The sequence below is a fragment of the Apodemus sylvaticus genome, chromosome 3 (assembly GCF_947179515.1).
Source record: "Apodemus sylvaticus chromosome 3, mApoSyl1.1, whole genome shotgun sequence".
Classification (NCBI taxonomy): Eukaryota; Metazoa; Chordata; class Mammalia; order Rodentia; family Muridae; genus Apodemus; species Apodemus sylvaticus.
Genome location: NC_067474.1, coordinates 61753700 through 61767033, shown reverse-complemented (window position 1 = coordinate 61767033; position 13334 = coordinate 61753700). Strand labels below are relative to the sequence as shown.

The 13334-nt window shown below is 41.0% G+C and overlaps 1 protein-coding gene across 4 annotated transcripts in view; it reads right to left on the bottom strand.

The window, feature by feature from the left end:
* Invs (inversin) overlaps positions 1–13334 on the bottom strand; it is a 155395-nt gene that overhangs the window by 44568 nt on the left and 97493 nt on the right. For all 4 annotated transcript variants that reach the window (XM_052176475.1, XM_052176474.1, XM_052176473.1 and 1 more), the window contains exons 6-10: positions 10855–11035; positions 8327–8436; positions 4199–4370; positions 2931–3086; positions 2318–2547 (exon numbers count right to left, since the gene is read on the bottom strand). In XM_052176475.1, the coding sequence (XP_052032435.1) occupies positions 2318–2547; positions 2931–3086; positions 4199–4370; positions 8327–8436; positions 10855–11035 (849 nt within the window). The remainder of the gene's footprint in view (positions 1–2317; positions 2548–2930; positions 3087–4198; positions 4371–8326; positions 8437–10854; positions 11036–13334) is intronic.

The following is a 13334-nucleotide window of genomic DNA, read 5'->3' as shown; positions in this document are numbered from 1 at the left end:
CCTGGCGGGCAGGGTGACATACGACTCTTACAAGAGTACTGAAAACATGAGGAACTTAAGTTTTCATCTGAAGAAGCTAACATCCAAGCTCAGGAACTGAGACGGGAAGATGTCAAGCTGGAGGTAAATAAGTTACCCAAGCCTGGGGTAAATAAGTTCCAGGATGAGCTACATGGTGATGTTCTGTCTTTGAAAGAAAAGAAAAATAAATTTAAAGGGGGTGCCTTCAACCCTAATACTTGGGACTCAGGAGGGGAGGGCAGGAGGATCAGGAGCTCAACAGTGTCGGGCTTATGAGACCGAGTATAAAAAGTGCCCACCAATCCAACAGGAAGTCAGACCCCTGGACAGTGGTGGCAGGAAGTAAAGACGGAGCCAACACCATTCCAAAAACAGATGTGCTCAAAATGCAAAGTCAACAAAGACAGATGTCCTTGGAATGGCTGAAAAACACAGGTTGAATTTAAATAAAAAGAAAACAGATAATATATATATTATCAACATAGGCATTTAAAGGAGAAATAGCTTTAAGTCCTAAAACATAATATAGACAAGAGCAGATGTGACCAATTTTTATAAATACAACTGAAATTTTGAATAAAATGGAAAAATTCCCAATAAAGTATACTTACCAAAGTGGAAAGGAAATTATTAGGAAACAGAATAGTCTAACAGCCACTAAAGAGCCATTTCAGTTATTAATAAACTATGCATTAGGAAAGTTCCCACAACCAGTGGACTTCAACAACAAATTTTACTATACACTTAAGGAAGAAGTAACATCAATCCTACAAAAATTCCTAGAAAAATACTTTATAGCCCTATTCATAAGGTTAGAAACTCCTACTCAAACCTGACAAGTACTAAGAAAGGGAAATCACCATGAACGTAAGTACAAGGTCTTAAAACATCAGTAAACAACATCCACCCACATATAAAAATGCCCACTACACTGTAAGTGAGGCTCAATCTACAGGTGTGAGGCAGGTTAACATCTGAACACAATTCAGTCAACTTGATTTACTTTATCAAGAGAAAAAAGAAGAAAAAAATGTAATCATGTTGGTAGATGCACAAAGAATATTTGATAGAAATCTAAGTATGATCTAAGCATCTAGAAATAAAATCTCATGTAATTAATGATAAAGTATTAAAAGCCAGATGGCTGAGAAACTAGAATGAGTTAAAGATAACCATCATCATCAAATCTTTTCAGAACTACATGAGAGATCCTAGGTAGTCCAAAAACAGATGATTCCAAAGTGCTACCCATAAAAATGAACAGAAATGGAAAGTTGCTTGATAAAAGTATGGAAGAAACTGTTCCTTTAGCACAACATAAAGAACATGCTAAATTACAAATGATGCATTCCTAATGTATTCAGCATGCACACCCTTGGCCCAGCAAGCAGGCGGTCAGCAGTCAGCTGCAGGACTCAGATGTCTCCTTCCCACTCGGACAACTTGCCAGCTCCTCATTATGTTGTTTTTACACACAACAGCAATATGGGTGGACACTTCCTCAATGGTTGATAGAGAAACTATTTTCTGACTTAGAAAACCTGACTTATGATAGTACTTTTAGAGTTAAGCCAGCCCTCCAAAAGTAGTGCTAGGGAAACTGAGGGAAACTGATACTACATAGAGGAGGAAGAGGTATGGATTAAATCCTTTCTAGGATTCTGGCAGTACACACACACACACACACACACTCACACACTACATATCACAGCCAATCCCACTGTATAGCATTTGTTACTTTGATTCGGTAATCTCCTAAGAGGGATTATTCTAAGAGAACAATCCAAAACAAGAAAAATAATGAGATAATCAAGGTGGAGACTTGTCCACATAGGGAGTTAATTACTGAACTTGAGAGTTTAGTTAAGGGCTCCCCACTCCCAAGTACTGTCACTACAGAGTTATCATTGAAGCTGCTTAAGTTCCAATTTTCTCTGCTGTGAAGTAGGAAAATGACAGTAACTGCTTCATCTGGTCACTGTGAGGGTGGAATGAACAATTCTTGAATATAAAGCTCTTGGTATTTCAGGATATTAAGCAGTTGTGATCACGAGAAAGACTATATATCAACTGAGAAAATGTTGGTGTTAATTTTAAGTGAACAAAGGCATTTTAAATATTATATATGTGTATACATATGCTAAATAACATAAAGATATAGATGAGCACTAGAAGAGAACATGGACAAATGGAAATCATCTTTCTCCGCCGAGTGATAACCTTTCCACTTAACTCATAAGAGAGAAGGATCCTGTGCACCGTGGAGCTGGTGGCAGGGAAAGCCCAGGGTCTCTACCTCTTTGTCTTGGATGTTGGGGTCCGCACTGTTCTCCATGAGCACAGCCATACAGTTGATGTACCCTCCGTATGCAGCACACTGAAGTGGTGTTCTTCCTGCATAATCCTGCACGTTTGGGTTGATCTTGTTTTCTATTAGTATCTGGCAGACGTCAGCGTTTCCCCCCAGCGCTGCCCAGTGTAGAAGTGAGTGTCCATCCTGGTCAACCAGGTCCACTCGTGCTCCACCTAGCAAAGCAGAGCGGCAGTCAGAGTGTGGACAGTGCTTACTGCAAGGAGCAGAAGCTTAAAAAGGTAACAGCTCTCTTTAAAAGCTCCCCCGCCACCAATAGGTCTATGCATTATGCACTGTCAGTGCCAGAGCTCGGGAGAATTCCTGAGGGTTTACAGAGGTTGGGACTCATCCTCTTTAGGTGACTGCAAAGTGGAAACCTGAATCACATGTTCACCAACAGGTGAGGTCACGGGTGACGACAGTTTTCTTCTGGTGCCACTGGGCACTCTTCCTGAACTTTCTGACCCGTGACTTTGTGAATGAAAGCATTCACACTGGGTGAGCTGGAGTGCCGACCTTGGTGTGAGCCCTTATAGAAGCACTTGTGCCAGCTCACCTTTAATAAGCGTCTGAATCACATCTCTGTGTCCCATCTCGCAGGCTCGGAACAGTGGAGTATGTTTCATGACGTCAGTAGCATCTACTTGAGCATCATTGTCCAATAACAACTTCACGGTGCTGACGTGGCCAGAAAGGGCAGCGGCGTGCAAAGCTAAAACAGAAGACAAAGTCATGGTAAGTGCTCACAATAATTTTACTTTTAATTTTAAGTATGTTTTTCTTTCTCTTATTGTTTCCACCTCTCTGTGGCTAAATGCAATCCCCTTTTTTCTCTCCTCCTTCCTCCCCGGCCCCCAACTCTGGCCATGTATATGCTGGTGTGCTGTGTGGGTGGTAGTGAGGCCACTTCTGAGTTCTGGCTGTACTCAGTGCTGTGCTAGAGATCTTCTTTTCCTTCTGACTTGCAATTGGGATTTCAGACAAAGAAGAGACTTTTATTGGATGATAAATACTATGCCTCTTAGTAACCAGTAAGCAGTTACAGGTCTCTATTAACAAAGAAAAATTGAAGCAAGAGTCTGGTAAAGACTGATAAGACTGTGAAGAAGTGAAGATTCTAGAGACATGCGAAGTTCTAACAAGAGACAGCAATATGCAGTCATCCCTTAAAACATATTTTGAAATATTTAGCAGCTACTAAATATGCACAGTTTTGCATATGGGCATATATGTCGAAGTATACATGCATGTGCACACATACACGTGTGTTGAGGCCCAAAGTTGACATCAGTTCCTCGATTATGCTCTACCCTGCACATTTACACAGGGGGTCTTTGTGACTCCACAGGTCAGCCAGCTTGCTCTGTGGGTTTCCTGTTTGCTCCTCCCAAGCATGGCGATTACTGACAGGCCTCCACGCCCTGTGCCGGGCCCTCACACTTGCATGGCAAGTGCCTTGTACTGAGCTATCCCTTCAGCCCCAACTATGCATAGCTGTAAGTTTCTGGGCTGTATTTTTTCTTTTTAAATATGAGAAAGTAAATGATGAGACAAGTTTCTATCTTGTGTCCAAGGTGCAGCCAAAGCTATAAACCAGATGTTGATTTTTACCTGGTAGAGACACTAATTTTAGCTGTAATACTTGGAAGAAATAAAGCCTTTGGAGTAAGATCTTGGCAAACTCAAACTTAAAAAGTAAAAAGCTAAGTCAAACAGTATTATCTTAGAAACAATAACATTATCTTAGACCTCAAGTTTCTGTATTCTAAATTTGGTAGCACCTTTCAGCGCCGGAAGCACCATGAGCACATGCACAGTTCCTACCTGTGCCTCCATACTTGTCTGCCATGTTGATGTCGATGTCCGATTTTAAACTCAGCATAGTCCTGAGCACGTCATCACTGCCTTTTCCTGCTGCCCACATGAAAGATGTTCTTCCTTCCAGGTCAGAATCATCCTTCACTGAAGGATGCGTTAGAAACACTTTGACTGTTTCCTGTAAGGAGACTTTATCTGAACACTGCGGTGGCAGAGCACATCTGTACAGTAAGAAAGCACCTGTGTGGCTCCATGAAGGAGACGAGGGTTTCCCCTGATGGTTTTGTTTTTTGTTATTTTTGTTTTATAATTTTTTTATTATACCACATTTTCTGTGTCCATTCCTCCATTGAGGGACATCTGGGTTCTTTCCAGCTTCCGGCTATTATAAATAAGGCTGCTATGAACATAGTGGAGATGTGTCCTTATTGTATGCAGGGGAATCCTCTGGGTATATGCCCAGGTGAGGTATAGCAGTGTCCTCCGGAAGTATCATGCCCAGTTTTCTGAGGAACCGCCAGACTGATTTCCAGCTAAGACTATTCTCAACAGTAAAAGAACTTCTGGGGCAATCAGTATTCCGGACTTCAAGCAATACTACAGAGCAATAGTGCTAAAAACTGCATGATATTGGTACAGTGACAGGCAGGTAGATCAATGGAATAGGACTGAAGACCCAGAAATGAACCCACACACCTATGGTCACTTGATCATAGGAGCTGAAAACATCCAGTGGAAAAAAAGATAGCCTTTTCAACAAATGGTGCTGGTTCAATTGGAGGTCAGCATGCAGAAGAATGCAAATTGACCCATTCTTATCTCCTTGTACTAAGCTCAACTCCAAGTGGATCAAGGACCTCCACATAAAACCAGACACACTGAAACTAATAGAAAAGAAACTGGGGAGGATCCTTGAGGACACAGGCACAGGGGAAAAGTTCCTGAACATAATACCAATAGCTTATGCTCTAAGATCAAGAATTGACAAATGGAACCTCATAAAATTACAGGGTTTCTGTAAGGCAAAGAACACTGTCAAAAGGACAAAACGACAACCAACAGATTGGGAAAAGATCTTCACCAACCCTACATCCGACAGAGGGCTAATATCCAATATATACAAAGAACTCAAGAAGTTAGACCCCAGAGAATCAAATAACCATATTAAAAAATGGGGTACAGATCTAAACAAAGAATTTTCACCTGAAGAATTTCGGATGGCTGAGAAGCACCTTAAGAAATGTTCAACATAATTAGTCATTAAGGAAATGCAAATCAAAACAACCCTGAGATTTTACCTCATACCAGTCAGAATGGCTAAGGTCAAAAACTCAGGAGACAGCAGGTGTTGGGGAGGATATGGAGAAAGAGGAACACTCCCCTGGTGGTTTTAATGAATAATAAAACTTCAATTTCCATAGAAAATGATGATCTTCTTCCCTTATATTAGTTTTTGTTTCTGGAACACTTTAAGGACATAATCAATTTTCTCATTCAACACCCTTAAATTTGGGGTGATGCCTGCCCGCTCCGAGCAAATGCTGAAGCAGAGGTAGAGGGGCTGCTAGGAGCCAGAGGCTGGGAAGGGCTGCTGCCTAACAGTGTTTTCTGGACATGACGAGGCTGGCCCATGGTGAACTCACCGCAGCTCTGGCCGCCAGCACAAGCCTGGCCCTGTCAACATGTCTGGTGAGGCCCCACCCCTCTCTGAGGGACCATGACAGTCAGTGGTGGCTTGGGGAACTCATGCCGCTCTCCTCATTAGTGCTAAGTTGTCCATGCTCCAGTAAACAACCTCTCACTCATGCAGGCAACCCTACTAAGCCCAGTGTGTCACACACACAGAAGACACGGACATAGGGAACTTACTGGGGAGAAGGTGGGGATGAATAAAACTGTTAAAGAACAAAAAATAATTTAATAAAATTAAAAGATGACAAGTGTCACATAACTGAGAACGAGTCTCTTTGATCAAGCTTTCAAACTTTTAAGGCCATGGTTAGGAATGAAAATTAGAAGGCCTTAAAGAATTCAGTGTCATGACTAACATTAAGTTATACATTTGCTTGTACACTGGACCTGCAGAGACCCACATATTCACGTGTGCCTCTAGAGAAGGCAAATGGATCGTTTCTCTGTGTATCTGATTACTAAAAATCTTGAGTAGTTAATACATTTGTTGATTGCTGATCGAAAGTTACTATGAAATGTAGCATTCAACTCATTTAAAAATTTTATTTAGTCATCTGATACACTCTTCTGCTCTCCAAGGTTACTAGGCACGTTACTCAGACACACATGCAGACAAAAATCTATACATATATAACAATAAAAAAGAATAAATATAAAGACTCATCTAATTTAGTCCTTATTTTACATTGTAAGAAATGCAGGTTTATGACCACATAAATATTGGAGGCAGGTAAAGAACAGATGTAAACCTGGAACTCCCAGCAATCTGTCCACAGCATGGTAAGGTTTCCTAGTTTTAAAACTCTTTCCTGATTTGTTTATTTTTGTTTTTTTTTTCAAAAAAGAAAATAGCAACCTTATGTGGAATTAACAGAAGCTAAGTAATTATTTCTAAGCTTGCAACAGAGCTTAGAAATGTGCACAATTATTAAAATCAACTCAGGAACTAGCAGACAACCTAACTCAAATATCTATAATGTGCTACCATTCTCTCTTACTCCCACTGATAAACATTTAATTATTGGCATTTGTGTTAAAGCTAGAGTCTGAAATCTGGTTTGCGATTATGGGCAAGGCCTCGTAGAACCTGTAAATGGGACCCACCTTCAGGCTTCTGAGTTTTCACTTCCATGGACCCATCAGCTTGGGCCACACGACTTTCCCATCTGTGTTAAAAAAGAACTACTTCTCCAAATATTGTTGAGAGTTAATAAAAGATGATGGTTTGCCAAAACTCTAAGTGGTGCATTGAGTAAAGTTTTAGGGAGGCTATGAAGGAAACAATGTAAGTGTACAGATGGCCAGCCTGCAAACAACCCAAGAGCAGACACACAACGTTTTTGTCACAAAGGGCACCCATGAGTTTTTGACTTATTAAAAAGAAATGTAGTAGAATCACTAGCATACAAGACAGGATCAAACTGGCTTCTGCAGAGTAAGAAGGAATGAAAATCAGATGCTCAGTAGAGCACTAAGGTCAAAAAGTAGGGGTTATGCTCTGCCCAGGCCAGAGCTATGGAGAGTTTCACTGTACATTCACGATGAAGACAGAAAACCAACTGTGGCCTCCTTAACGTCTTGGTGTCAGACTACACACCATCACGCTGCCAAGTGAACCCAGGACATAACAGATAAGAATGCATGTTATGATCCATCAGGGAAGAACTGTAGAGGACGTCCAGGGTCTCTAGGTATAACAATTCACACTTTTGCCTTCACAGATGCATACAATCCACAATCACGAACATGGATCATAAGAATGTGTTTGGACACCTGCTCTTGTATGTAAACAAGTGCTCTCATAGGAATACGGCCTGTGTAGGCTCCTGCTCTACACCAGGTGCAGTAGACACTTACATAAAGTTTGCTCTACCTTCCAGCAGTCCTGAAAGGAGACTTAGAGTTATAAAACTATCTACAAAGAAGCAAAGACTCAGAGAGGTTAAGAAGTTTGTGTGAGGTCACACAGCCAGCAATGTGCATGGTCAGGATTCCAGATCCCGGTTGTCTTTTCCCGCTGCAAAGTCTTGCTGAAGGGCTTTCAAGACAATTGCAGGGTGCCAAACAGTAAGGCATCTTTAGTGCTACAAAAGTCACAAAATACGGCAGTACACTCAGCATAAGACAAAAGGTTATACAGAGGGTTTAAGTAGTGACATAAAACCTTATAAAAACACACACCATTACCTGTATCACGGTGCTGACAGAAAGATGGTTAAGAGCCAACCACTCTACCAACTCAGATACATGAACTTTAACCAGGCGCAGTCTGAATTACATCAGTGCCAACCTCCTTTTGATAACACTGTACACCGTCTATCATTAGACTAGGCTGATTGAAAGGGACATGGGACCATGGCATATTATTTCTTATATGGAATACGAAGCTATACTTATATTAAAATGAACATTTCATTAAGGGAAAGGGGAATTGTAACTCACAGCAAAGTTACTCTGAGCTGCATAGTGCAAGGGTGTTGCTCCTTGGCTGTCTGAAGGGATCGTCCCAGACTTGTTTCTTTCTAGAAGGAGATGGACAATCTGCGTGTGGCCTGAGAATAGACACAAGGTAGGCATCACGCACAAAGGGATAAGCTAGTTTTTAATCCATTTAAAAGACAGAAGGTTAAAAAAAGAAGAAGAAAAAGCAAAACAAAACAGTAGCATTCAACAGCATTTAATCACGGTTTCCACAGCTCTGAGCACAGCCTTTTCCTCCTCCCCCCCCTCCCATGCCCATGACAGGTCAGGATGAAGACAAAACTTATGACAGTTAAAACAGGATACTTCATCAGGAAGGAGAGCACACTGGCAGCAAGTGCCAGGCTCAGCTGCTGCCTCTTGGCTTCACTGCCCATCAACGTTCTGCTTTCTGATTCCAGAGAGCTGAACACTAGCTCCCTTCTACTGCTCAGCTGAACTAACTGAAGTGAACCTCTTCTGACTCTGACAACTAACCACCCCCTCAATATTGTTCCCTACTCTTTGAACATCAAGGCTGCAGGTTCATACTCCACAAAATAAGAGATCAGGCATTGTGGCATGGTGGTGGGCTAACAGTCTGTAGTACAGTCTGAAAGAACTGGTTTCTGCAAGGGAGAAACTGTACAAAGAGTCAAAGGATTAACAAGCTGGGTGTGGTGGTGTGTGCCTGTAAACCCCAGCCCTTGAGAGCTCAGGCAGGAGTAGTGAAAAACTGAGACTAGTTTGTTTGATTGACATTGTTTGATTGTCTCAAAAAAACATAACAGCATAACACTACACCACACAGAGGGCTAGCAAACTTAGGAAAGCCTTTTGGACTCTCTAACGGAGCCTTGTGGGGACAGGGCAGGGAAGGAGCTACCATGATGGAGGAGCCCTCTGAAGAGGGCAAGGCTGTGCTGGGTGCTGGGTGCTGGGATCTGGCTGGGGCTGTGCTCATGTACTCATTCCACACATGTAGTTTAAGATGGAGTCCTCCTAGCCCAAATACAGGCCTGGCGACTATCTGTGCCGTCCTGTCAGTCTAGGTACAGCTACTCTTGTTTGATGAGCAAAGAAAACATTCATAAGGGAAAGTAAGTCAGCACTGGAAAGATGGAGGGCGTACCTCAGAGACGGTTCAACAAGACTCAGAGCAAAGGCGAGAAATTGTTAGGCATCTTCAGTTTAGTCAGAAAGAGATGGCTTCTACGACACAAAAGAGAGCATCCTAGGAGGAAAACAGGCGGACATGAAAAGCTGATGGAAGGAAATAAAATGAGTGTAAGAAATATAGAAGAGGCCAACAGGAATGAAGACACAGTTGAAATAAAAAAATCCATGTAATAGGAATAATAAAATCAGAATGTACAGAATGAATTTAGTGAAGTGGAAACAAAGTTGTGAAGTATACCCACTTTTAGAGGAAACAGAAAAGGGGTAAAAAACACCTTAGGAGAAAGACTAAATGACAAGTCTGACATAAAAACCATATGGAAAAATGAAAATCACTTTAAAACATATGGTGTGCAATTTAAAAATTAAAAGCAAGATATTCACAACTGAGCAGACACTCAGACTGCTAAATTGAGAAGACCCTCAGACTATTAACTGAGCAGTCCCCTCAGACTGTTAACTGAGTGGACCCTCAGACTGTTTACTGAGTGGACCCTCAGACTTTTCACAAAACCAAAGCTGTAATGAGAAAAGGGCACAGCTCATCTTATGAGCGGGAGGAAACAGGTGAGGTCTAGCTCTTGACTCTGACTCATGGGTAAACAAGATTTCAATAAATTGAAAAGTCACCACAACAGAGCCTACACTGCCACCTGCCACACCAGGCAGGCACAAGTGATGGCAGCACATACTCTCTGACAGAGGGCGAAAACAAAGGGGCAAGAAAACATTAAGAAAAAGCCCCTCTGAAAAGATTAATAATGCCCATAGAGTAAGAAAAAAATATTACTTTTTAATAATGACTATAAGTGGTTAAACTACTGCATAAAACAGAAAAGCTCCCAGGTTGTACTCTTTCAAATAATCTGACACAAGCATACATACCAGGCATACATCTGCCCTCTCATAAAAAAAAAAAAAAAAAAAACAGTGATCCCTAAAAGGTTACAAGGCAGGTATGAGGAAAAAAATATCAAATATCAAGGACTGAATACAAGCATCAAATGAATGGCCTCCTTTGCCCACAGAACAGCCATGAATATGAAGACAGGTTATGTTATATTCATAACTTGTCAATGAATTTTCATTCCTTTATAATAAAAGTAAAAACTTATAACATGATGTTGCAATGGAACCAGTGTTTAATGGAGAATTAGTTTACATTACCCCATTGTAAGGTGCACTAGAAGTAGCCAGGATAGGAGATAATTGAGCATTTGAATTAGATATGGAAATGTTTAACATCGCCCACAGCAGATGTGAAGGTACAGAACTTCTGTAGTTGGAAAGTCTTTCCTACTAGCGGTCCTCTGAATTACAGCAGAACGTACCTAGTAAGGCTGCCCAGTGAAGTGGGGTTCGAAATAGGTTATCGTAAGACGTTATGTTGCAGCTTTCATAGGAGGTCAAGACATCCACCACTGTTAGGTTTCCATCAGCGACTGCGAAGTGCAGAGGTGTGCGGCCCTCATAGTCTTGCCAGTTCAATAAAGACTCTGTTGGAGCAGCATCCTATTTTTAAGAACCAGAGACTTCAGACATGTAGATTCTCTATAAATAACATGTGCCATTTACACTATTTCTTTTTTTTTTTAAAGATTTATTTATTTATTTTATGTATACTCTACACTGTAGCTGTCTTCAGACACACTAGAAGAGGGCATCAGATCCCATTACAGATGGTTGTGAGCCACCATGTGGTTGCTGGGAATTGAACTCAGGACCTCAGGTAGAGCAGTCAGTGCTCTTAACCTGCTGAGCCATCTCTCCAGCCCCCGTACTAACTATTTCTTAAAATGAAACTTCCACATTCTCTATAGGTACAAGTACAATGAGAGCTTAAATGTATGGGCTAAATCTTTAACAACTAACTTTCCTATTTATCAATAATATAAGAAATAAAGAATAGAGTAACTACCATGCTTGCATTAAAAAGGTGTGGCGCTTTGCCTAATGTGCTTTTGTGTCTGTTGTAAATTAGTCTATAGCAGTGTTTTGTTTTGTTAACATATGCAGTAGTCCATAAACAACATACAGTTTGTACACGTGATTTTGATATTTACATCATGGAAGCACCCTTGTAATTTCTTTGGCAACTTTTTCTTCCTATATTACTCTTGTAAGTATCCCTGTTGATTCTAGTTAATTTGTTAAACTAGAATTTTGTTGTCCATTTTTCTCCTGAGGAACAGTTATTTTCATTTTTCTTGCCATCATAAATAATGTTGCAAAGACTGTTTCCCTCACATATTTCTTGCAGCTCAAAATGTGAGATTTTCCTCTGATACACATGGAAAGAGGCTTTGCTAATTGAAGGATTTTGAAACTTCTACTGCTCACTGTCAAGTTGCTCACAAACGCTTGGCCCAATGAACACGCCACCACAGCGTGCAGAGTGTTTATGTTCCACACGCTGGCTCAGATCAATCACTTGGTATTATCAAGCTTCCTACATGTTATTCCTAGTATGAAGCTCAAAGATAGTTCCCTGATGCTTAATTTAAGGTGCTTTTATGAATGAAGCTGAAAATTTTACCTCTGTTTCTATGGCATTCAGTTTTATTTCTCTGTAAGTTCCCAGCACTTACCGACTCTTCTGTGGATCTTTGTAGCAGACATTATGATGTGCTTAAGTGTCCCTTTGACATCAAAGAACATATTTCCCAGTTTCTAGGGACACTGCCTGCCCAGAACCCTCATGTCTCAGCTTCCTGGAACAGCTTCAGCTAAGGAGTTTCCTCACCCAGTATTCCTTCTTATGTTAGGTCACATGTAGACCCAAGTCCTGATGCGCCAGTTTGACTCTCTGAAGGGCCAGCCTGGATTTACAGCTTCCCATGTAGTCAGCCCATTTTACCAACAAAGGGTGTGTCCAACCTGGGGCCATGGACTACCTATGTCCTAAGCCAGCTACAAATGCAGCCAGCCCTGTTCCAAATGTTAAAGGGTATGCTTAGTTAAAACATTATGGGATAATTTATTTACTTTTATGTGACTCAATTGCAAGGTTATTGACCATTAACTTCTAGATGACAATGGTATCGAATGTTTGACAGACCTATGCTCTCAAAGAAAGGTGTGTTTACATGAGGCAACAATCTATGAAATCTGTAAGAAAATAAAAGATGCAATGGAAAGTGAGCAGAAACAAAAACTATCACAATGACCAGGATGATTTGTACACACCACATGAGTTTCAGACTCATGGTGGATTCCTGATCTCACAGACTCTACTACACAGGCGCTGGGATTGCAAGCATGTGCTACCTTGCCCATCAAACATGATATTTTTTTTTATTTCAAAAGATCACACCAGGACATATTGCAAAGGAACTATAGAATGTTAAACACAGAATTAAAAACAGTCTGAATGAAAAGGCAGATCATCTTACAAAGGATTGACCACTAAGACAGCAACAGCCTTGACTTGCAAGAAAAACAAACAAACAAACAAAAGGTAGAAAGTTGTAAGCCATATGAAGTAAACAACAGAAGCATAGGATGTAGGATGCATATGTGTAGGATGGCACAAGGAAAACTAGATTTCAAGAACAAGATAGCAACAATGAAAGACACAGAGGTTATGAGCTTTGAAGAACAGGAGGTCAGGTGGCATAGGACATGGAAAGTTTTGAAGGGAGTAAAGGGAAGAGGGGATGATGCAATTATATTTGAATTTAATAAAAGAAAAACATTAAAAAGATATTCTTAACAGTTAAAATGCGGTTTCGTCTGGAGCTGAGGCTCACTTGGCAGGGTGCTCGCCTAGTGTGTACATTGTCCTGCGGGTGATGACCAGGTGTTGGTGGCA